General features: G+C 43.7%; 1 protein-coding gene across 5 annotated transcripts in view; it reads left to right on the top strand.

Annotated features, from left to right (window-relative positions):
* XPNPEP3 (X-prolyl aminopeptidase 3) overlaps positions 1 to 21,723 on the top strand; it is a 46,834-nt gene that overhangs the window by 10,380 nt on the left and 14,731 nt on the right. For 4 of the 5 annotated variants that reach the window (XM_084748374.1, XM_084748372.1, XM_084748373.1 and 1 more), the window contains exons 2-6: positions 2,488 to 2,604; positions 12,756 to 13,163; positions 17,024 to 17,226; positions 17,999 to 18,061; positions 20,811 to 20,924. In XM_084748374.1, coding sequence (XP_084604500.1) covers positions 2,488 to 2,604; positions 12,756 to 13,163; positions 17,024 to 17,226; positions 17,999 to 18,061; positions 20,811 to 20,924 — 905 coding nt within the window. Of the gene's footprint in view, positions 1 to 2,487; positions 2,605 to 3,579; positions 3,723 to 12,755; positions 13,164 to 17,023; positions 17,227 to 17,998; positions 18,062 to 20,810; positions 20,925 to 21,723 lie in introns of those variants that run through there. The other variant, XM_084748375.1, reaches the window with a different exon arrangement.

Genomic DNA, 21,723 nt, shown 5'->3' with positions numbered 1-21,723 from the left:
AAATTTTTTAAAATATTGAAGTTGTAAGTTATAAAAGGAACTGTAACATTGTTTCTCTGGTTCTGAGTTACGTATTTTTCTATTTTGATGTGGATAAGAGCATAAAAGTTTATTTGGTACAGAAAATATAAAATGTAACGTGAAGTTCCAAATCTTCCAGTTCCAAATGGCTATTGTAACTGTTAGAAGTTCATTGGCATATGTAAGCTTTGGGCTGATTAATTTTGGAAGGTGGTTTGTTTGTTTGTTTTTGTTTTAATTTTGGAAGTTCTCTATTATAAAGATAATTGGTGAAGTTTTTGTTGTTTGTGATTGTGGTGGTTGGGTGCAGGGATTAAAATGTGTGTGCCACCACTGCCCAGTTAATAAAGTTTATTTTTTTTTAAATCTTGAAAACGAGCTGGGAATTTGAGACCAGCCTGGTCTATAAAGAAAGTTCCAGGACAACCTATCTGGGGGGTGAGAGGATTGGAGCCAGAGGCTGATCCTGTCCCAGCACTCAGAGGGGCAGAGGTAGTCAGATCTCTGTGACATTGAGGCTAGCCTGTCTACAAAGAGCTCCAGTACAGCCAGGACTAAAACAGAAGCCATGGTGGGGGGGAGAGGGGGGTCTGACATGGGCCTTAGACTTGTACTGAATACAGCCAGTGACTTGAAAGCCTGGCAAGTCATTGCATTAGTCCCGAGGCTATCAACAAATACTATAAACTTGGCAGCTTAAAGCCACCGAGATGTGTTTCTCTCAGTTCTGGAGGTCAGAATCCAAGATCAGGAGTGAGCAAGTCTCTACATGTGAGAGGTGTGGTGGTATGTGGCCAACCCTAGCATGGAGTTAGCTTGAGGATCTTTGAAGCACGCTGGCCAGTCAGTCTAGCCAGATTGCTGAACTCAGGGTTAGTGAGTCCCTGTCGCTGAAACTACAGTAAAGAGCAACTGAAGTGAAGAAACTCCCGTTGTAAACGCCTGGCTTCCGCATGTGCATGTAGTGTAAAGTCTTAGACATATAATCAGTTCAGAAGTGGAATATCTTAAGTCAGACCAAGACAAAGACTCCTTCTGTAGAGCCTGTGAAGCATTACTGACAGCATATACTAGACACGGGTCTGTGTGTGGTATAGTCCACTTTTGAACTGATTATATATGTCCAAGACTTTACAGTTCTTTTTTCTTTTCTTTTCTTTCTTTCTTTTTCTTTTTTTTTTTAATACAGTGTTCTGCCTGCATGTACACCTGCAGGCCAAAAGAAGGCATTAGATCACATTATAGATGGTTGTGAGCCACCATGTGGTTGCTGGGAATTGAACTCAGGACCTCTGGAAGAGCAGCCAGTGCTCTCAACCTCTGAACCATCTCTCCAGCCCCGACTTTACGTTCTTATTGTATCAAGATTAAATAAGATCTGCATTGAATTTGGATAGACGAATAAGTCCAAAGATTTTGAATTTAATCTTAAATTTGAACCTCTTTTTTTCTTTGGTTGGTTTTGGTTTTTTTGAGACACGGTTTCTCTGTGTGGCCCTGGCTGTCCTGGACTCTCTTTGTAAACCAGGCTGGCCTCGACCTCACAGAGAGCTGCCTGCCTCTGTCTCCCTGAGTGCTGGGGTTACCAGTGTGCACTACCACCTCCAGCTCTTTAAATCTCATTTTATCCAATGCTGTGTGACCTTATACAAATTGCTTTTTTGTCTTATTCTGATAATCCATTTGTGGTTTTTGCAACAGGGTCTGACTGTGTAGCCCTGGCTGTGTTTGAATAGAGAGGAGTGGGAGGCAAAGAGACCACACCCCAGCAACAGTAGGTCACTCTGCTAAGGGATGTCCTCAGTAAAGTTTGGTTAAATGAATGCCAGCCAGATTCACATTCTATGTCAGCTATGATTAAGCATTTTTCATACATTATTTTAGCAAACAATAACATTCCAAGATTAAATAAGATAGCAAGTACTTGTTTCCTTATATTTAACATAGTCTCAATAAAAAAATGTTAATTCTAGGGGCTGCAGAGATGGCTCACAGGCTAAGCACACTGACTGCTCCTCCAGAGGTCCTGAGTTCAATTCCCAGAAACCAAATAATGGTTCAAAACCATCTATAATGTGATCTGATGCCCTCTTTTGGCCTGCAGGTGTACATGCAGATAGAGCACTGTATACATAGTAATAAATAAATATTTTTTAAAATGTTTATTCTAGTTTTCCAACGTTTAGAACATAGCCTCAGGCTGCTCCTAAACTCCTTTCCGACTCTCCTTCTCCTTTACATAATTGTCTTGTGTGTTGTCTTCATTATACTGTAGTAAACAAAAGTCTGTTTCTTATGGCCCAGTATAGCTCGTGGTATAAAGAGCCACATACATATTGGAAGAAGGAGGAAAGAAGTGCTACTGTGTATTTCTTAGGAATTCAAACTGCCGGGAATAGATAAAGTATGCGTGCTGTGAAGATGGTGCTAGCCACTGTTCCATTGCATCTTTTGTGTTTTCTTCAGGATGCATGTCACACTTACAGCGAAGGTACTCCCTCCAGCCTGTGCTGAAGAAAAAGATTCCAAACCGATACTTAGGCCAGCCCAGTCCAGTTACACATCCACACCTCCTCAGACCAGGTACGGCCTTTGGCATAACAACCATCTCTATGTTTAGATGCTCTGTCTGAAATTATGCTGTGCGTAAAATTTTGCCCACTAGTTGTGTGTCATAATTATACAGTGGTAGTATTGTTAATGTGACTGGGGAGTTGACATTTCATCATTTTAATTGTTCAGATGCATCTATGGAACTACCAGTACTCTATTGATCCAGTCTTGAACAATAAATGCAATAAGCTATAATTTAAAATAACCAGTAAAAAGTATGTATTTTAGGATTTGGGGCGGGGGGAACAGATGTTTTACCTTTATGTACCAGATATGTGTCTGTTGCCCTTGGAGGCCAGAAGACAGCACTGTGTCCTTTGGAACTGGAGTTAGAGGTAGTTGTGAGCTGCCATATTGGTGCTGGGGACTGAACTGGAGTCCTCTAAAAAAGCAACCAGTGTTTTTAACCACTAGACCTTCTCCAGCCACATATTTCAGTGTTTTTTAAAGAAGAAGTCCAAGTAATAGTTTATAGAACTATTTTCTCTAGATCCTTTGTTTCTATTTAAAATGTTAAAAATTCATTTTAAAATTTTGTTTAGCAGAATTACATCAGTGTAGGCTGAACAAAATTTCCAGGTGTTCATCACGATGAGAAGTGCCTACTCCAGCTAATAAAGGTCATGCAAAGGACTGTGAAGGTTTATGTTGTATTTCCCCCAGAACTGCTGCTGGAACATGTGCCATCACAGTTGCTCAGATCAAGACTTGAACCCGTTTTGTTTTGTGTTTAGGAGGGCGATGATGCATTTATGACTAGCGTCCCGAGATGGGTTAGCAGGGTGAGCCCAGTGCTTCATAGAGAAAGTCAGGGTTTTGAGGAAAGCTGTGTACGCCTTCCACCATGGAGAGATAAACGTGTATTTCTGTAAGTTGCTACAAAAGCATGTGTACTAATGTAAATTCCCACTAGAAATACCTTACTCTGTCACTGTTTCCACTCAGTGAATGATACCATGTGTCTCCCAGTGAGGACTTCCTCTGGCTGACTCTTCATCAGACTGGAATCTGCTGGGGAGTCGGCTGACACTCAGGAAATGCAGCTCACCACTGAGACACACAAGAAATCAGGTTTTCAAAGCTGTAAGGTAAGCACACTAGTAGTCCAGTTGATACTAAGTACTGTTTACCTGGTCAACCTACCTGTAGTTTCTGTTTAGAAGGAGGCAGAGAAAGGGTAGAATTGAGCCTTTTACCAGCTTTGAAATAATTGATTTCTTGTGCGGAAGTTCTTTATGTGGTAAGCTGCATTTCCCAGGCCTTAGGCCTCACAGTCACACAAAGAGGAATGACTTCATGGCTGAATTACTTTGCTCTCTGTATTCTGTGCATATCTTTTATTTTTGCCTTTGTCACAGATCTGGATATTGTTCTGGAGAAAATGTTAAAAACAGCTTGAAACAAAACATCAATATTCAGTCTTGGCACTCATCACATATGACATGAAAATTTACTAAAAGGAGAAAAATAGTGCTATGAGTACTGTTTCATGAGTGAAGATGCACGCTTTGTGGATTCTTCCCTCCCCCTGCCTTTTTTTTTCCCCCACTTGGGTTTTTTGAGACAGGGTTTCTCTGTGTAACCCTGGGTGTCCTGACCCAGGCTGGCCTCAAACTCACAGAGATCCACCTGTCTCTGGCTCCCTGAGTGCTTGGGTTACAGGCCTGTGCCACCACACCTGGCTAAAGAATAAATTTTTGTCAGGTGTAACTTTGCACTATTTAACATAAGTTACAGTGATGCCTACAACGTACAACTCTAGCAAAACATGTGACTCTCTTTCCTGTTAAATGAGTCCTACACAGGAGACAAAGAATACAGAAAAATGTCTCTCCTTACAAGGTTCTAAGTCAGCTCGGATCAGGCTGTAAAGTGGTAAATAAATAAATAAATAAATAGGAAAGAAAAGTTTCTGAGTCAGTTACAAACCCATCTTTCATGTAATTTAGGTAAGTTCTCCCCTAAAGAAGTGCATTTTTAGCCGGGCGTGGTGGCGCACGCCTTTAATCCCAGCACTCGGGCGGCAGAGGCAGGCGGATCGCTGTGAGTTCGAGGCCAGCCTGGTCTCAAAGTGAGTCCGGGGCAGCAAAGGCTACACAGAGAAACCCTGTCTCAAAAAAACAAAAAAAACAAAAAAAAAGGTGCATTTTTAAGCAAATTGTTAAAGATTTGACTTTAATATCTGAAATGTTGGGCTGCAGAGATAGCTCAGCAGTTAAGAGCACTGGCTGCTCTTCCAGAGGTCCTGAGTTCGATTGCCAGCACCCACATGACAGCAGACAACTATCTGTGACTCCAGTTCCAAAGGATCCAGCACTGTCATACAGATATATACAGGCAAAACACCAATGCACACAAAATAGAAATAGATATTTTTTTTTTAAAGAAAGAAACTATACATACCAAGACACTATAACCTACTTCCTCACATTTTAGCAGGTTACAAGATCATTAAGGGTTAGAAAGGACAGGAGAATGGGACGTTTGCTCTTGAGACGGAATCTCCTTTGCAGCCCTCTGTGGTCTGGAATTCATGAATGATTTTCTGCTTCACCTCCCCAGGTGCTAAGGCACCTCAGCCTGTTCTGTTGTTAGGTTTATTTTACATTATGCATATGAATACTTTGCCTCTGTGTGTCTGTGTGTGCGTGTGTGTGTGTGTCTGTGTGTGTGCGCGCGCTATGAAGGTCAGAAGAGGCCTCAGATACCACATCCTCTGGAACTGGGGTTTCCCTGCTGCTAGGGACCAGACCCAAAACCTCATACACACTACACATGTGTCCTCCTCGGAACAGTAGCCTTCACCCCGATCCAAAACTACGGCTGTGTCCTGTAATATTCTTTACATTGACACTTCGTACCTATATGTCTAATTTATGTCAAAGGTCAGCTTTAGTTTACCTCTATTTTATAACTAGCTAACGTCTAGAGTCCTGTACGCTGCCAGCTAGGGTTGAGTTTTTACATTTTTCTATTAGATTTTTTTTCTAAATCACATCAGATCACATTATAGGTGATTATGAGCCACCATGTGGTTGCTGGGAATTGAACTCAGGATCTTTTGAAGAGCAGTTAGTCCTCTTAACCTCTGAGCCATCTCTCCAGCCCCAATTATTTGTTTTATAGATGAGGAAACTGAGGCTCTTCCCAAGTCACTGAGTGGTTTGCTAAACTAGGATCCCAACACACCAAAATCTACTGCTGCTTTTCCTTTCCTTCCGTGGTGGTACTGAGGATTTTACCCAGGGCATCTTGCCAGCTAACACCAGCCAAGGGTTCTACCACTGAGCTATACCCCCAGCCACATTTTGTTTGTTTGTTTTTTGAGGCTCTGTTTAGCCTTCATGGTCCTAAACTAGTTTTGTAGACCAGGCTGGCCTGGAACTCACAGCAATCCACCTGCCTCTGCTTCCTAAGTGCTGGGATTAAAGGCAGGTGGTGGCACATGCCTTTAATCCCAGCCCTCGAGAGGGAAAGGCAGGCAGATCTCTGAATTCAAGGCCAACCTGGTCTACAAAGCAAGTCCATGACAGTCAAGGCAACACAGAGAAACCTCGACTTGAAAAACGAAACAAAAAACAATAAATAAATAAATAAATAAATATATATATATATATATATATATATCTCAAATTAATTTGGAGAAATAATTGAACTACATACCTAGATTACAGCAAAAATCTGTATCTTTTCATCCATTTCCAGCCTTTATTGCTCTTTTCTCTCTGGATTTTCTGCTTGGCTAACAAAATGTCGAGCACGTTCTTCTTGCTCTCCTTACAGGCTGGGTGCTAAATGTCTGGAGAAACTTCCTTCTGGGCTTAGAGTGATTGGGAGACCTCTAGTCTTTTGATTGGTTCAGTTAAGTTGTTAGAAAGGCCCCTATATCTTTAATTGATTCCACAAGATAAAATGCTAACTTTAATCCTTAATAACTTAGTTTTAAAAAGTATCAGAATGCGTACTCAGACATAACTATTTTATCAGAAGAAATTCAGGCCAGATTGACTGTGATCTGTGATCAAAGGCCATTGCAACTGCCAGGTTTACTGAAAGTGTCCAAAGTTCATCCCTTGGCATGCTTTGCACTCTCCCCAAGATAAAAAGAATAGGTGCCTTTCCTGTCGTAATTTATTACCTTACTGCTTTGAGATTTTGCAAGTTTGAAAGTATTTAGCTAATGATAAAGACTTTCCAAACAAACTTTCTTATGAAAGTAGATTTCATAAAGAAGTATTTTAAATGAAGCTGGAGAGGCGCCTTTAGGTGATGCTGGGGCTATAGCTTAGTTAGTAGCAGGCTTGCCTAGCATGCCTGAGAACCTGGTTTCAGTCCGCGGAACCCTGGGAGTGTTGTAATACACGCTTGTAATCACTCTGGAGATAGAGGCCAGAGGATCAGAAGTTCAAATTATGATCAGTCTCTGCTTTTATGAAAACATATCCACAGGCTAGACCTCTGCCTGCCACAGGAAGCTATCATGATGCTTCTCAACCAAACCTTGCTTGCCCTCCATACATACACGCGCACACACATGCACACTCGCGCACACGCATACATGTACCCACACACATTTGCTGCTTAGGTAACTTGGAAATTTCCAGTGTTGCGTGACAGTGGCAAACTTAGCATGAATAGTTAGTAGAGAAGGAAGCTGAGCTTCGGCTCTGCTGCAAAGCCTGGATTTCTGCCCAAGAGTCCCGTCTCAGAAGGGAAAAGATGTGGGGGAGGGTTCTTTGTTAATCCAAATGAGGGAGAGTAAAGACCATTACCTGAATTCTTGGGTCAAATTAAGCAAACTTTATTTTCGCTCAGACAGGGCAGTCTCCCTAATGTGGGGGTTGAGAACACAGCAATGAACATAGGAAAAAGTGGGGCTTGTATAGCTTCAAAAACTGCAGAGCAAGCGGGTTTCCAAGAGGGGTGGTGGTTGTGGCTGTGGTTGTTGTTGTTGTTGTTGTTGTTACATAGGAACTTGGCAGAACATTTCATAAGTATTTGGCAGAACATCAGGTGGAGGTTAGGGTATAGGGTGTGGAACATGACAAATTCTAGAAAATGGGTCAAGATTTAGTGATATTCACGTTTTACAGAAAACAAATGAAATTATTTGACCTTGTAACAAGATAATTTTTGGGGGGAGGGTTGTTTCAAGACAGGGTCTCTCTGTGTAGCCTTGTCTGTCCTGGATTTGCTTTGTAGACCAGGCTGGCCTTGAACTCACAGGGATCGGCCTGCCTCTGCCTCCCGAGTGTTGGGATTAAAGGCGTACGCCACCACACCCGGCCTACAAGATGATCTTAATCACCAATAAAAGTGAAATAAATTTTTATTTGTTGTTTTCCGAGACAGGTTTTCTCTTAGGTATGTAGCCTTGGCTATCCTGGACTTTTGAAAATCAGGCTGGCCTCGAACTCACAGAGATCTGCCTGCCTCTGCCTCCTAAATGCTGGGACCACAGGTGTGCACCACCACACCCAGCTAGGAATTTTTATCATAAATATTTTTTGTTTGGTTGGTTTTTGAGACAGGGTCTCACCTGACTGGCCTGGCATTTACTATGTAGATGCTGGCCTTGAACTCATGCAGTCCTGTCTGCATCTACCTCCCAAGTGCTAGATCAAAGATACGTGTCACCATGCCCGGCCTAAATGTATTTTATTAATAGAATGCAAACTGAAGAATTTGCTACAACTAGTTCTACACAAGTTCCAACGTAAAGAATTGAGTTACATATGCCGAACATGGTTTCAAAGAGAACTCCAAGGTCATCCTCTGATTTAGTGGTATCACTCTGGAAACTGACAAACACGGGGAGAAAACAAAGGTGCGTAGGACATAAAGTTACTGGGATGCAAGTGCAGTGATGTTTATCACCGCAGCCAAAGCTGAGTCTGTCTAAATGCCTACCAGAATGGGGGTTGCCGGGAAGTGTGGGTCCATGTACAGCAGTGATGCTATAAGCTATGTACCACGTGCTCAGGGGTGCTTACAGAGGCCAGGGGTCAGCTTCAGGGATCTGCCTTAGTGCTCTCCACCCTGCTTTTTGAGACAGTATCTCAGTGGACCGGGAACTCGTCAGGTCAGCTAGACTGACTGGCCAGCAAGTCTACTGTTGTTCTTTCCAGCAGTGGCATTATGGGTGCCGGCCCGGGGCTGGTTTGCTGTGGTCTGTGTTCCCTTCTCTGAGGATGCCTGAGGCCTTTCTTACCTTCATGCACAGTGGTGCTGTTGTGCTGTGGCCAGGCCTACTAGTAATGAGCATTTGGTTTGTACAAGTTGTATTGAGGTACAGTTCGCTCATTTAAAGTGTATAATATGCCCAGCCCTGGAGAGGGGTGGTGCACACTGTGATTCCAGATACCTGGGAGGCTGAGTGGGAGGGATGTAATTTTTAGCTTTGCCTGGGATACAGAGTGAGCTCAAGGCCAGCCTGGGTAAACTAGCGAGACCCTTTCTGAAAAGAAAGAAAGGAAAAGAAAAAAAAAAAAAGAGTGGTGGCAAGGGGTATACCTCAGGGGAGTGCTTACCTGCTGTGCATCAGGTCCTAGGGTCAATCTCCACTTACCACAAAATAGCAATAATGAATAATAGTTGTAGAGTACAGATTGCACAGCATCAGTGCTAGAACATTTTTATTACCCTACTCAAAAAAAAAAAAAAAAAACCATACTTAGTTCCAGGCATCCAAGCATTCTTCCTTTTTATTTAGAAATTAATCCATTTTTCTGCTTCTAATGAAGTTTCCCATACTGAACCTTGGATATAAATGTCATCATATAATGTGACCCTTCATGAGTGGCTATTTTCACTTTGCTTGATGTAAACATTATGTAAAATGTGCTTCATTCCTTTTGTGGCAGAGTAGTATTCCATTATATGATTGTGACACATTTTATTTACTCATTAATTAGTTGATACATGTGAATTGTTTTCATCTAATACTGTTAACTACTTAACAGCCAATAATCTTTTTACATGGATACTGAGGACTCAAAGTCAGGTCCTCATGCTTGAGACATCTCCCTGAACCCAATGTCTTTCTTTTTCTTTTTTTCTGATACAGTCTGAGGACTCACAAAGATGCCCTGCCTCTGCCTCCAGGTCCTGATGAAGGTGTGCACCACCATGCCCAGCCCAAAAATTCCCTTTTTACCTTTGTTTTTCTCTTTATGAAGTGAATTATAAAAACATATACTCCTTGCAATTCAGTAGTACAAAAGCAGATTGAATAGTTTTCTATTCAGTGTGTTCTAATCTCACTACCAATAGAGTACTTTGGGGAAAAAAGTATGCTTCTTTTCTAAAATTATATCTGTGTCTGTTTTGCTCTGTACCTTTTCATACACATTGTTCCGTAGCTGTCTTTGCATGTTTGCACATGGAGCCTGCCCACTCCAAGGAGAACTGATAGTGCCACAGTCATTTTATAGATTAGATGATAGATTGATTCAGCTGTCATTACTGCACATGTAGTGAGCGCTCAGGAAACATCAGGCGGTTCAGATTGGAAAGTTCCTCAGTCCAGGAAATCTCAATGTGAGTTTAGCAGTGAGGGCTGAAGACCCAAAGAACATGAGACTCTAAAGACCCAGAGCCTCCAGCACTTGGGAGGCAACGGCAGGCAGATCTCTGTGAGGCCAGCTTGGTCTACAAAGTGAGTCTAGGACAGCCAGGCCTACAAGGAGAAACCCTATCTAGAAGGGGGGGGAAAACCTAGAGTCTCTTTCAGTGTGCTTTTAACTGTTCACAAGCCTTAGAACACTCTGCTTAAACCAGGCGTGGTGGCACACACCTTTAATCCTGGGCAGGCAGAGGCAGGTGGATCTCTGAGTTCGAGGACAGCCAGGACTAACAGAGAAACCCTGTCTCCAAAAAACAAACAGAAGAAAATCACTGAGAATAACAGAAAGGAAGTATTAGAAGCACACGGGAACGTAACACGCTCAGGCATCTTGCGAAGTGGCACATTCTTGCTTCCTTGAGGTGGAAAATGTCTGTAGTCCTTGGTGTACCATCTGTGGGTCTGGGTGCTATAGGCAACAGCAAGTGAAGGCCAAATGTATACACTTTGGTAAATTACTCTTTTAATTTTTAAGTTTTTGTTTCTACTTGTGTGGGTATGTGCACATGAGTTTATATTTGGAGGCCAGAGGTGTTGGAGCCCCTCAAGCTAGAGTTACAGGCAGTTGTGAGCCATCTGACATAGGCGCTGGAAACCTAACTTAAGTGTTCAAGTGAGTGACTGCTTGACCACTGAGCCATCTCTACAGCCCCTAAATGGCTATTTTATTGGTTCTTTTGCTTTGGGACACAGGATGAAAACAGGCAGTTTCCATTTCCTAAAGGGTCACCCAGGCACCAGCACACAACCCTTTCCAACAGAGCTTTTGCCTGATTGAGAGGGAAAGAGAGAGAAAAGGAAATCCAGCCATTTGAATTCTACATCAAAAGTTTGTATGTATACATGCAGTTAGAGAAGAGAACGATCCATAGCTTTCCAGAGAGTCCCTAGGGTCTGTCTGTACGAACCACATGCATGGGGCTAGAGTCACGGCTCAGCCTGAAGGACACACGCTGCTCTCTCAGAGGACGTGAATGGAGGCTCCAACCATCCATAATTCTAGTCCTGGAGGATGGATGCCCTCTGGCCTCTGTGGGCACCAGAGACAGGCATGGTGCACATGCACACATGCAAGCAAAGCACTCAACAAAAGAAACGAAATATGTCTGGCAGTGGTGGCACAGCACCTTTACTGTATTTTTTGGACCATGAGACGCACTTCCCCCCCCCTCCCAAAAAATTGGGGAAATTAGGATACACCTCGTGATCCAATTGCTGTTTTTACTGTTTTTCTTATTTTACTGCTCTAAAAACTGAGTGCGTCTTATGATCCAAAAAATATGGTAATCCCAGCTTTCAGGAGGCGGATCTCTTGAGTTCAAGGCCAGCCTGGTCTATAGAGCAAGTTTCAGGACAGCCAGGGCTACATGGAGAACCCCTGTCTGAAAAATAAAATAAAAATACATAAAATCTAAAAAAGGAAAAGGGTCACTTGCTGCCAAACTGTACAGCCCAAACAGTCTCTGGGACCAGCATGGTGGAAAGAGAGGCCTGGCTCCTGTGGACTGTCCTCTGAGTGACGCATACACACAGTGCTAATACATGCCCACCTTCCCATAAATAAGGCAGTGAATGAGGAAGTGAATGTAATTTAAAATTGGGGGTTGGAGGCGACATGCTTTGTTTGAGTCTCACAACAGCTCAACAGGTGGATAGTGTTAATGTGGCTGTGCTAGCTCACTGTAAATACAAGGTGAGGTAACAGGTGTTAGAGAAAGGTACTTTATGCCTTAGGTATTCAGAAGAGAATTTTGTTTGTTTTTCTTTCTTTTAACTCTTTGAAACAAGGTTTGTCTGTGTAGTCCTAGCTGTTCTGGAACTCACTCTGTAGACCAGACTGGCTTCAAACTCAAAGATTCACCTGCCTCTGCCTCCTGAGTATTGATTAAAGGCGTGGTCCACCGCCAGAACCAGCGTCACCTCCTCCTCCACCATCTTGAAATTGAGGAAATTCATAGCTGGGCTTGGTGGATCCCCTCTGTAATCCCAGCACAAAAAGAATATTCAAGGAGGCAGAAGCAGGCAGATCTCTGTAAATTTGAAACCAGCCTGGTCTACAAAGCAAGTCCAGGAAAGTCAAGGCTACACAGAGAAACACAAACAAACAAAACAAAGAAAAGAAATTGAGAAACGTTTCTTTTAACAACTCTTAACAAGCGAAACCATTAGCAAAAACTAAACTAGAGTACACTATATTTCAGTTACTCTGTACCTTGGTCATATGTTGAACAGACAAAAATCTATGTCTTTGTGGAAGTTTCATTCTTTTTACAGAGAACTCATATAGAAATAATTTATCAAAATGTATTTAATATATGGAGATTTCAGGGAAACTTTGACTATGCCTATCAGTGCCTACCATGTAATAATTTGCTGTGTGCCATGTCATTAGTCAAAGAAATAATTATGGACATCTTTATCTGATAGTAGCAATTTTAAATACTCCAGTAGTGTAGCCATTCAAAACATCAATTGACTTTTTTCTTGCCATTTCTAGGGGAGGTGACACCAGGACTATCTCAGGTGGAATATGCACTTCGAAGACATAAACTGATGGCCCTGATCCACAAGGAAGCACAAGGGCACAGTGGCGCAGACCACACAGTGGTGGTCCTCTCTAACCCGACATACTACATGAGCAATGACATCCCTTACACATTCCACCAGGACAACAATTTCCTGTATCTGTGTGGATTTCAAGAGCCTGATAGCATTCTGGTCCTTCAGAGTTTCCCTGGGAAGCAGTTACCGTCCCATAAGGCCATGCTTTTTGTGCCTCGGAGAGACCCTGGTCGAGAACTGTGGGATGGCCCTCGGTCTGGCACTGATGGAGCCATAGCCCTAACTGGAGTGGATGAAGCCTACACACTGGAAGAATTTCAACATCTTGTACCAAAACTGACAGGTAATGCTAATAAAGTCAGATCACATGCCAAGTTAGAGTTTGGGCCCTCCTTGCCCTGTAGTAGCTAATTTTCTAAGATAATTCTCCTAGTGACATTTCTTTGGGCATCATGAAGAGACACATGTCCTTGTACAAAACAAAACTATTGCTAAATTTGGTGGCACATGTTATGTCCCAACACTCAGGGAGGCTGAGACATGAAGATGTCTGAAAGTTTAAGATCCACCTGAGTTAAAGGATGAGGCCTGTCTTGGGGCTGGAGCTAGGGGGATCCACATAAATACTAAGCCCAACAGCATTTTCTTTCTGGACTTTTAATTGCTTACATTGCTGGTGTCTTTGCCAGCTTTGACAGTAGTCAAAATTAACCTGGGCTGGAGAGATGGCTCAGTGAGTAAGATCACGGGGTGTCTCCCGGAGGACCAGTTTGATTGCTAGCACCCACGTGTGGCTCACAACTCTCCTACCTCCAGTTCAGGGGATCTGACACCCTTTCCTGGCCTCCACAGGTACCAGGAGCAAACATGGTATACAGACACACACATGTGAAGGTTATTTTTATAAACTGTTTGTTTCTCTCTTAGCCTGGCCATCACACAATTAAAATAATCGAGACTCTTATTTTTTTTTAATAAGGCTTTACAACACAATCTTGAGCAATATATGTCTGTTCTTAACCCTCTATGTTATTCTGACTCCATCTTTGCCAAATTCCTCAAGTTACTTGCTTTTTAGTTCTTTCTTTGCTCCAGCTGAATCTTTTTCATCTCTCCTGCACCTCTGCCTGTGGCTGAGTCCCCTACTTCCTCTTCTAACTCCTCCTCCCCTGGCTGTCAGGAAGTCTAGCCCTAGTCTCTGCCCTGCTCAGTGATTGGCTGTAAGCTGCTTGAATCATATACTAGGGGATAACTGGGGAGCAGAATTTTACAACATTGAGACAGGAGAGTCTCAGAAGAAGGCTTGCAACCAGATATGGGGGATACAGAAATCAGTATTTGAATTACACAATAACCTTATGCCTACACACACACACACGCACGCACGCACGCACGCGCGCGGTCAAAACTTTACTACACTTAAAAAGTTTTTTGGGGCTAGAGAGATGGCTCAGAGGTTAAGAGCACTGTCTGCTCTTCCAAAGGCCCTGAGTTCAATTCCCAGCCACCACATTGTGGCTCACAACCATCTACAATGAGATCTGGTGCCCTCTTCTGGCATACATGTGGAGAGAATGCTGTATAAATAAATAATAAATAAATAATTTTTTTTTAAATTATTTTTAATTTTCTTTAATTGTATAAAGCTAAGTCCTCACAGTGGATGTGTTTCTTGAAAGGACTTTTCTCATTCACCTGTCTTTTTCTTTAAAGTTTATTTTTATGATTTTGTGTGTGTGATGTGGGGAGGGATCAGCTATGCTGCAGCACATGTATAGAGGTTAGAGGGCAACTTTGTGGAGTCAGTTCTCTCCTTCCATGTTACATGGCTTCTTAGAGTCAAGCTAAAGTTATCAGCCAAGCACCTTTACCCACTGAGCTGTCTCATCAGCCCTTGTCAGTACTTTGGGGGATGAGGGTGATTGGTTTTTCAAGACTGGGTTTCTCTGTAGCCTTGGCTGTCACTGGACATGTAGACCAGTCTGGTCTTGAACTCACAGTGATCTACCTGCCTCTGCCTCCCTGAGTATTCTTTTTGTTTGCTTGAGGGTGAGGAGGTTGTTTGTTTTGAGACAGAGCTTCACTGTAGCTCTAGCTGTCCTGGAACTCACAGAGATCTACTTGCCTCAGGGATCAAAGGTGCTAATGTACAACTATGTCTCACTGATTTTTTTTTTGGGGGGGGGTTGGTTTGGTTTTTTGAGACAGGGTTTCTCTGTGTAGCCTTGGCTGTCCTGGACCCACTTTGTAGACCAGGCTTGGCTCAAACTCACAGCGATCCACCTGCCTCTGCCTCCCCCTCCCAAGTGCTGGGATTAAAGGCGTGCGCCACCATGCCCGGCTATTATTCTTAGTGTTAGTATTGATGGGTAAAAGTACTGGATACTGGAAAGTATTAATGAATCTAATAAATGTATTTACAAGTTTAAAAGAAAATACCTACCTGCACTGGAGTTGTGTCTCATAGTGTATAACTTGCCTGGCATGTACCAGGCCTCAGATTCCAACCCCAACACTGTTGGACAAAACCAGTAAGTGTTGAGCTTTTATTCCATATATTGATTATAAATAATAGAGATTGGTTAATTTTTCAAATAATTGAAGCATATACTATTGTAATTAAGTATTCCCAATGCACTGTACACTGAATGGCAAATTTATTTTTTAAATGTTTGGCTTGTAACGTCATAATGCATTCCCAGTCAGAACTTCCTCCATTCTTCCCCTGTTGTGTCCCATATACTGTTAATCATACAGCCCTGCAGATTTAGTTAAGAATGTCATTCTTGCCAGGCATGGTGGCGCACACCTTAAGTCCCAGCGCTTGGCAGGCAGAAGCAGGCAGATCTCTGTGAGTTTGAGGCCAGCCTGGTCTACAAAGTGAGTCCAGGACATCCAGCCAGGACTACAAGAGAAACCCTGTCTCCAAAAACAAAACAAAACAAAAAAAAGAATGTCATTCTTAATCTACTGTTAGCAAAAAGATGAATTATATACATGCAGGATATGACATTTTCATTATGAGGCCCTGTAGCAATGGCTCTCAACCTGGGGGTCATGATCCTTTGCAGGTCACATATCAGATAGCCTGTATATCACATTTACATTGTGATTCATAATGTAGCAAAATTACAGTTATGAAGTAGCAGCGAAACTAATTTATGGTTGCAGGTCACCACATGAGGAACTGCAGTGAAGGTCACAGTGTTAAGAAGGTTGAGAACCACTGCCATAGAGCACAGTCTCAGGGACACATGGACCAGCTCTTTAGATCTTACAACAAAATAAATGATAGATACAATAAGTAACTATTTCAAACTGGGAGGCCTTGCACCAGCTTGTCTCCAGACAATTTTACACAGTCATTAGCTGATCACTTCGTCTTTTTTAGAATTACATATTATGTATACAGTGCTCTGCCTGCATGTACACCTGCACACCAGAAGAGGGCACCAGATCACATTGTAGATGGTTGCGAGCCACCATGTGGTTGCTGGGAGTTGAACTCGGGATCTCTGGAAGAGCAGACAGTGCCCTTAACCTCTGCGCCATTTCTCCAGCCTCACTTTTGTCATTTTTATGCATAATAATCCAGAAGTGCCTCTGAATCAGCTGTGAGCAACTGTTATATTGTCCTTTAAAAGTTAAAAAATAGCTGGGCGTGGTGGCAGTGGCACACACCTTTAATCCCAGCACTCGGGAGGCAGAGGCAGGCAGATCTCTGTGAGTTCGAGGCCAGCTTGGTCTACAAAGTGAGACTAGGACAGTCAAGGCAGCACAGAGAGACCCTGTCTCGAAAAGAAAAGAAAAAACAAAATCCAAGCTAAAATAAAGCTTTCGTACCCTCTGTCATTTTCACAAGAACATTGACATTTTAGGATAGAAAGCTACATATATCCGAGAATATTTCAGAGAATGGCCTTTCCAGTGATTCACGTCAAACCCATCAGATGCCTCAGTCTTGAGAAAGTATCACCCAGTCTTTCAGGATTCCACAAAACAGACTTTATAGTTTTATCTTTCTCAACATATTTCTTGCTATTATACTAGTTATTTATGTTTCATTTCCGAAGGCACAAGAGCCTTGCATGTGCTAGCCAAGGGTTCCTCCCCTGAGCTGTGCCCTGTCCTGGGCATCCCACCGTCAGAGCAACCCTTCAGTCTCCGTGGCTGTTAAACTTATTTTTGGCTTCCCATTTTAAGCTGAGACGAACATGGTTTGGTATGACTGGATGAAGCCTTCTCATGCTCGGCTGCACTCTGACTACATGCAGCATCTAACTGAAGCCAAGGCCAGGAGCAAGAATAAGGTTCGGAGTGTCCAGCAGCTGATACAGCGCCTGCGGCTAGTTAAGTCTCCTGCAGAAATCAAGAGAATGCAGATTGCTGGGAAGCTGACCTCAGAGGTATGGCTGCTATTGAAAACCCCTTTCAGATTACAGAACTCAAGCTTTTCACACTTACATGCCCATTGTAGTGACCTTATAGGTCATGGGTAGCCAACTTCTTCCATGTGATTAGTGACCATCTAAGACCTGCTCAATGCTTCACAAGGCAAAATAAAGCTGCTTCTTTGAAGACTGATCTTTGTAGTGACATTTTAGAAGTTTACTTTCTTTAAAAACAGCAGTATTATAAGAATGTGCTTTTGTTTAACCCCAGGTGTGGGGATGTGGCGCTGCTTTAGACTGTCCCCAGCAGCTTACTGTGATTTGCCTCGTGCTCTAGCAGAGCCATGGTTTTGCCAGCTGCAGACAGTTTCTGCAATTGTATGATGTTTGGAATTCTAGAAACTTTTCAGAGGATGTATAAATGCTAGAGCCCTGAGAGGCGTGGTGGATAGTTGTGGGTCATCTGCAGGGATCCTTAGCTTGATTTGAGCCACTGCTGAAAGTGGTGACTGCAGCCTTGAGTACTTAGCAGGCCTGTTAGCAATTTTCATTTTCGGTCCAGTCCATTTCCCAGCTCCTTAGACTTTCCAAATAGCACTGGTGTCAGTTTCTCTGCTCCTTCAAAGCTAACCATGGCTGGTACACGGAGACAGGGTTTCTCTGTGAGCCCTTGTGGGGCCACTGTACCCAGCTGGGACAGGTGCTTTTTATTTGAACTCCAACATGTGACTGTTTGAGTGATAGATAAGATGAGACTGTGTTCATTTCCCCCTTCGTCTCTCTGCAGGCTTTCATAGAGACCATGTTTGCCAGTAAAGCTCCAGTGGGTGAAGCCTTTCTTTATGCGAAGGTGAGTGTCAAGTAGCAGGAAGGTCCCGTTGGGACAAAAGTACAGTGAATCTGCCAGTTCAAGGGGAACATTAGCTGGCTCCAGGCAAGCATAGAGTGATAGGACAGCCTCCTCAGATGTAGTGTGACATAGAGTGATGGGACAGCCTCCTCAGATGCAGTGTGACATAGAGTGATGGGACAGCCTCCTCAGATGTAGTGTGACATAGAGTGATGGGACAGCCTCCTCAGATGTCAGTGTGACATAGAGTGATGGGACAGCCTCCTCAGATGCAGTGTGACATAGAGTGATGGGACAGCCTCCTCAGATGTAGTGTGACATAGAGTGATGGGACAGCCTCCTCAGATGTAGTGTGACATAGAGTGATGGGACAGCCTCCTCAGATGTAGTGTGACATAGAGTGATGGGACAGCCTCCTCAGATGTCAGTGTGACATAGAGTGATGGGACAGCCTCCTCAGATGTCAGTGTGACATAGAGTGATGGGACAGCCTCCTCAGATGCAGTGTGACATAGAGTAATGGGACAGCCTCCTCAGATGTAGTGTGACATAGAGTGATGGGACAGCCTCCTCAGATGCAGTGTGACATAGAGTGATAGGACAGCCTCCTCAGATGCAGTGTGACATAGAGTGATAGGACAGCCTCCTCAGATGTCAGTGTGACATAGAGTGATAGGACAGCCTCCTCAGATGTAGTGTGACATAGAGTGATGGGACAGCCTCCTCAGATGCAGTGTGACATAGAGTGATGGGACAGCCTCCTCAGATGTAGTGTGACATAGAGTGATGGGACAGCCTCCTCAGATGTAGTGTGACATAGAATGATGGGACAGCCTCCTCAGATGTAGTGTGACATAGAGTGATGGGACAGCCTCCTCAGATGTAGTGTGACATAGAGTGATGGGACAGCCTCCTCAGATGTCAGTGTGACATAGAGTGATGGGACAGCCTCCTCAGATGTCAGTGTGACATAGAGTGATGGGACAGCCTCCTCAGATGTCAGTGTGACATAGAGTGATGGGACAGCCTCCTCAGATGTCAGTGTGACATAGAGTGATGGGACAGCCTCCTCAGATGTCAGTGTGACATAGAGTGATGGGACAGCCTCCTCAGATGTCAGTGTGACATAGAGTGATAGGACAGCCTCCTCAGATGTCAGTGTGACATAGAGTGATGGGACAGCCTCCTCAGATGCAGTGTGACATAGAGTGATGGGACAGCCTCCTCAGATGTAGTGTGACATAGAGTGATGGGACAGCCTCCTCAGATGCAGTGTGACATAGAGTGATGGGACAGCCTCCTCAGATGCAGTGTGACATAGAGTGATAGGACAGCCTCCTCAGATGTCAGTGTGACATAGAGTGATAGGACAGCCTCCTCAGATGTCAGTGTGACATAGAGTGATAGGACAGCCTCCTCAGATGCAGTGTGACATAGAGTGATAGGACAGCCTCCTCAGATGCAGTGTGACATAGAGTGATGGGACAGCCTCCTCAGATGCAGTGTGACATAGAGTGATGGGACAGCCTCCTCAGATGTCAGTGTGATATAGAGTGATAGGACAGCCTCCTCAGATGTCAGTGTGACATAGAGTGATGGGACAGCCTCCTCAGATGTCAGTGTGACATAGAGTGATGGGACAGCCTCCTCAGATGTCAGTGTGACATAGAGTGATGGGACAGCCTCCTCAGATGTCAGTGTGACATAGAGTGATGGGACAGCCTCCTCAGATGTTAATGTGACATAGAGTGATGGGACAGCCTCCTCAGATGCAGTGTGACATTGAAGAGAAGTACAGAGTAGATCCCGTGAAGAAAGAAAGACTTCCCACTGAAAGGGGACAAACACTGTGTATGTGTGAAGGAAGAAAGGTCTGAGGCAGCACTTGGGTAAAAGCAGTGGGACAGCCTTCAGAGTGTACTGAAGGTGGCAGAACTTACAGGTTCCCAGCATCCTTTTCCACCTACCCAGAGCAGTTAGGTTGGTAACTATTTGTAAGACTGAAATTAGCCACTTAGAGATATCATTTAAAATATAAGCCATATTTTGTTGTTTAGCTGATAAAAACAGCCTTATAAGCCGGGCGTGGTGGCGCACGCCTTTAATCCCAGCACTTGGGAGGCAGAGGCAGGCAGATTGCTGTGAGTTCAAGGCCAGCCTGGTCTAAGAAGTGAGTCCAGGACAGCCAAGGCTACACAGAGAGACCCTGTCTCAAAAAACCAAAAACAAAAAACAAAAACAAAAACAAAACAGCCTTATATATATTTTTGGACTCAGCCTTCTTTACATATTTTATCTCTCTTCTTCTGGACTTACTTTGAAAACCATGGGAAGTTTACATTACAGGAGATTAAGTAATTAATACGGTTGAGGCCAGATATATTGGTTCATGTCAAATTCCTGCACTTAAGAGGTGTATACATGACAATCAAGACGGAGTTCAGGGTCATCCTCAGCTATATAGTAAGTTTGAGGTTATCCTGGGCTACATGGGCTCCTGTCTGAAAAAATACACATCTTTTTGTAGTAAAGTTGGATGACAGGATGGATGTAAAAGGGTGCTTATAGACTAGAATAGTACAACAGGCAGGAGTCAAAGGACGTGGGAGTTGATGCCATAACCCTTGGTTAGGGATGGCCAGTGTTCCCGTAGTGACCTATAGTGCACACCTCTGTGGTGGGTGAAGACAGCCTGGCCTGGGACAGGGCCACAGAAACTGTGTGAGTCACACTTGGTTGTTGTTCACAGTTTGAATTTGAGTGCCGGGCCCGAGGCGCAGACATCCTAGCCTACCCGCCTGTGGTGGCAGGTGGTAACCGCTCCAACACCTTGCACTATGTGAAGAATAACCAGCTCATCAAGGTAATTAATGCCCCTGCATTCTGCTCCAGCAGGTCCAGGATCCCCAACAGAGACCTTGCTACCTTCCCCTTCACAAATGGAATGCTGTTTTAAAAGCACTTTGTTATTTCTTTCTTTTTTTTTTTTAAGATTTATTTATTTAATGTAATGAGTACTCTATCTGCATGTACACCTGCAGGCCAGAAGAGGGCATCAGATCACATTATAGATGGCTGTGAGCCACCATGTGGTTGCTGGGAACTGAACTCAGGACCTCTGGAAGAGCAGACAGTGCTCTTAATCGCTGAGCCACCTCTCCAGCCCCCACACTTTGTTATTTCTAAAATGTTTTTTTAATTATTTTTATTTTATGTGCATTGGTGCCCTGCCTACACGCATGTCTGTGTGAGGGTGTCAGATCTTGGAGTTACAGACAGTTTTGAACTGGCCATGTGTTTGCTGGGAATTGAACGCCGGTCCTTGGAAGAGCAGTCAGTGCTCTTACCCACTGAGCCACCTCTCCAGCCCTCTAAAATGGTTGTGTGGATATTATTTCATTAGTCTTTGAAGTAGCAGTTAGGTAAAGAACAGTTACTCGCATGCTCTCTTAGTAGATGAAGAGATAAGCACTGAACATTAGCAAGCCGTGGTCCACAGGCCGGGTCTAGGGCCGCCCCTAGGGGGAGCCAGCTGCAGTGTGTAACGCAGCCTGTAGCAGCCATCTCTCCAGCCCCCTCAGGGTTATTCTTAAGTGTGCCTCCCTCTCTAGAGCTAGGGTGTACTGGTGGACGACACCATGCCCAATTCTGTGCACAACTGG

This window comes from Acomys minous (genome assembly GCF_964271855.1).
Source record: "Acomys minous genome assembly, chromosome: 12".
Taxonomy (NCBI): domain Eukaryota; kingdom Metazoa; phylum Chordata; class Mammalia; order Rodentia; family Muridae; genus Acomys; species Acomys minous.
The sequence above is the reverse complement of the archived record's forward strand: the minus strand, read 5'-3'. Positions and strand labels throughout refer to the sequence as shown.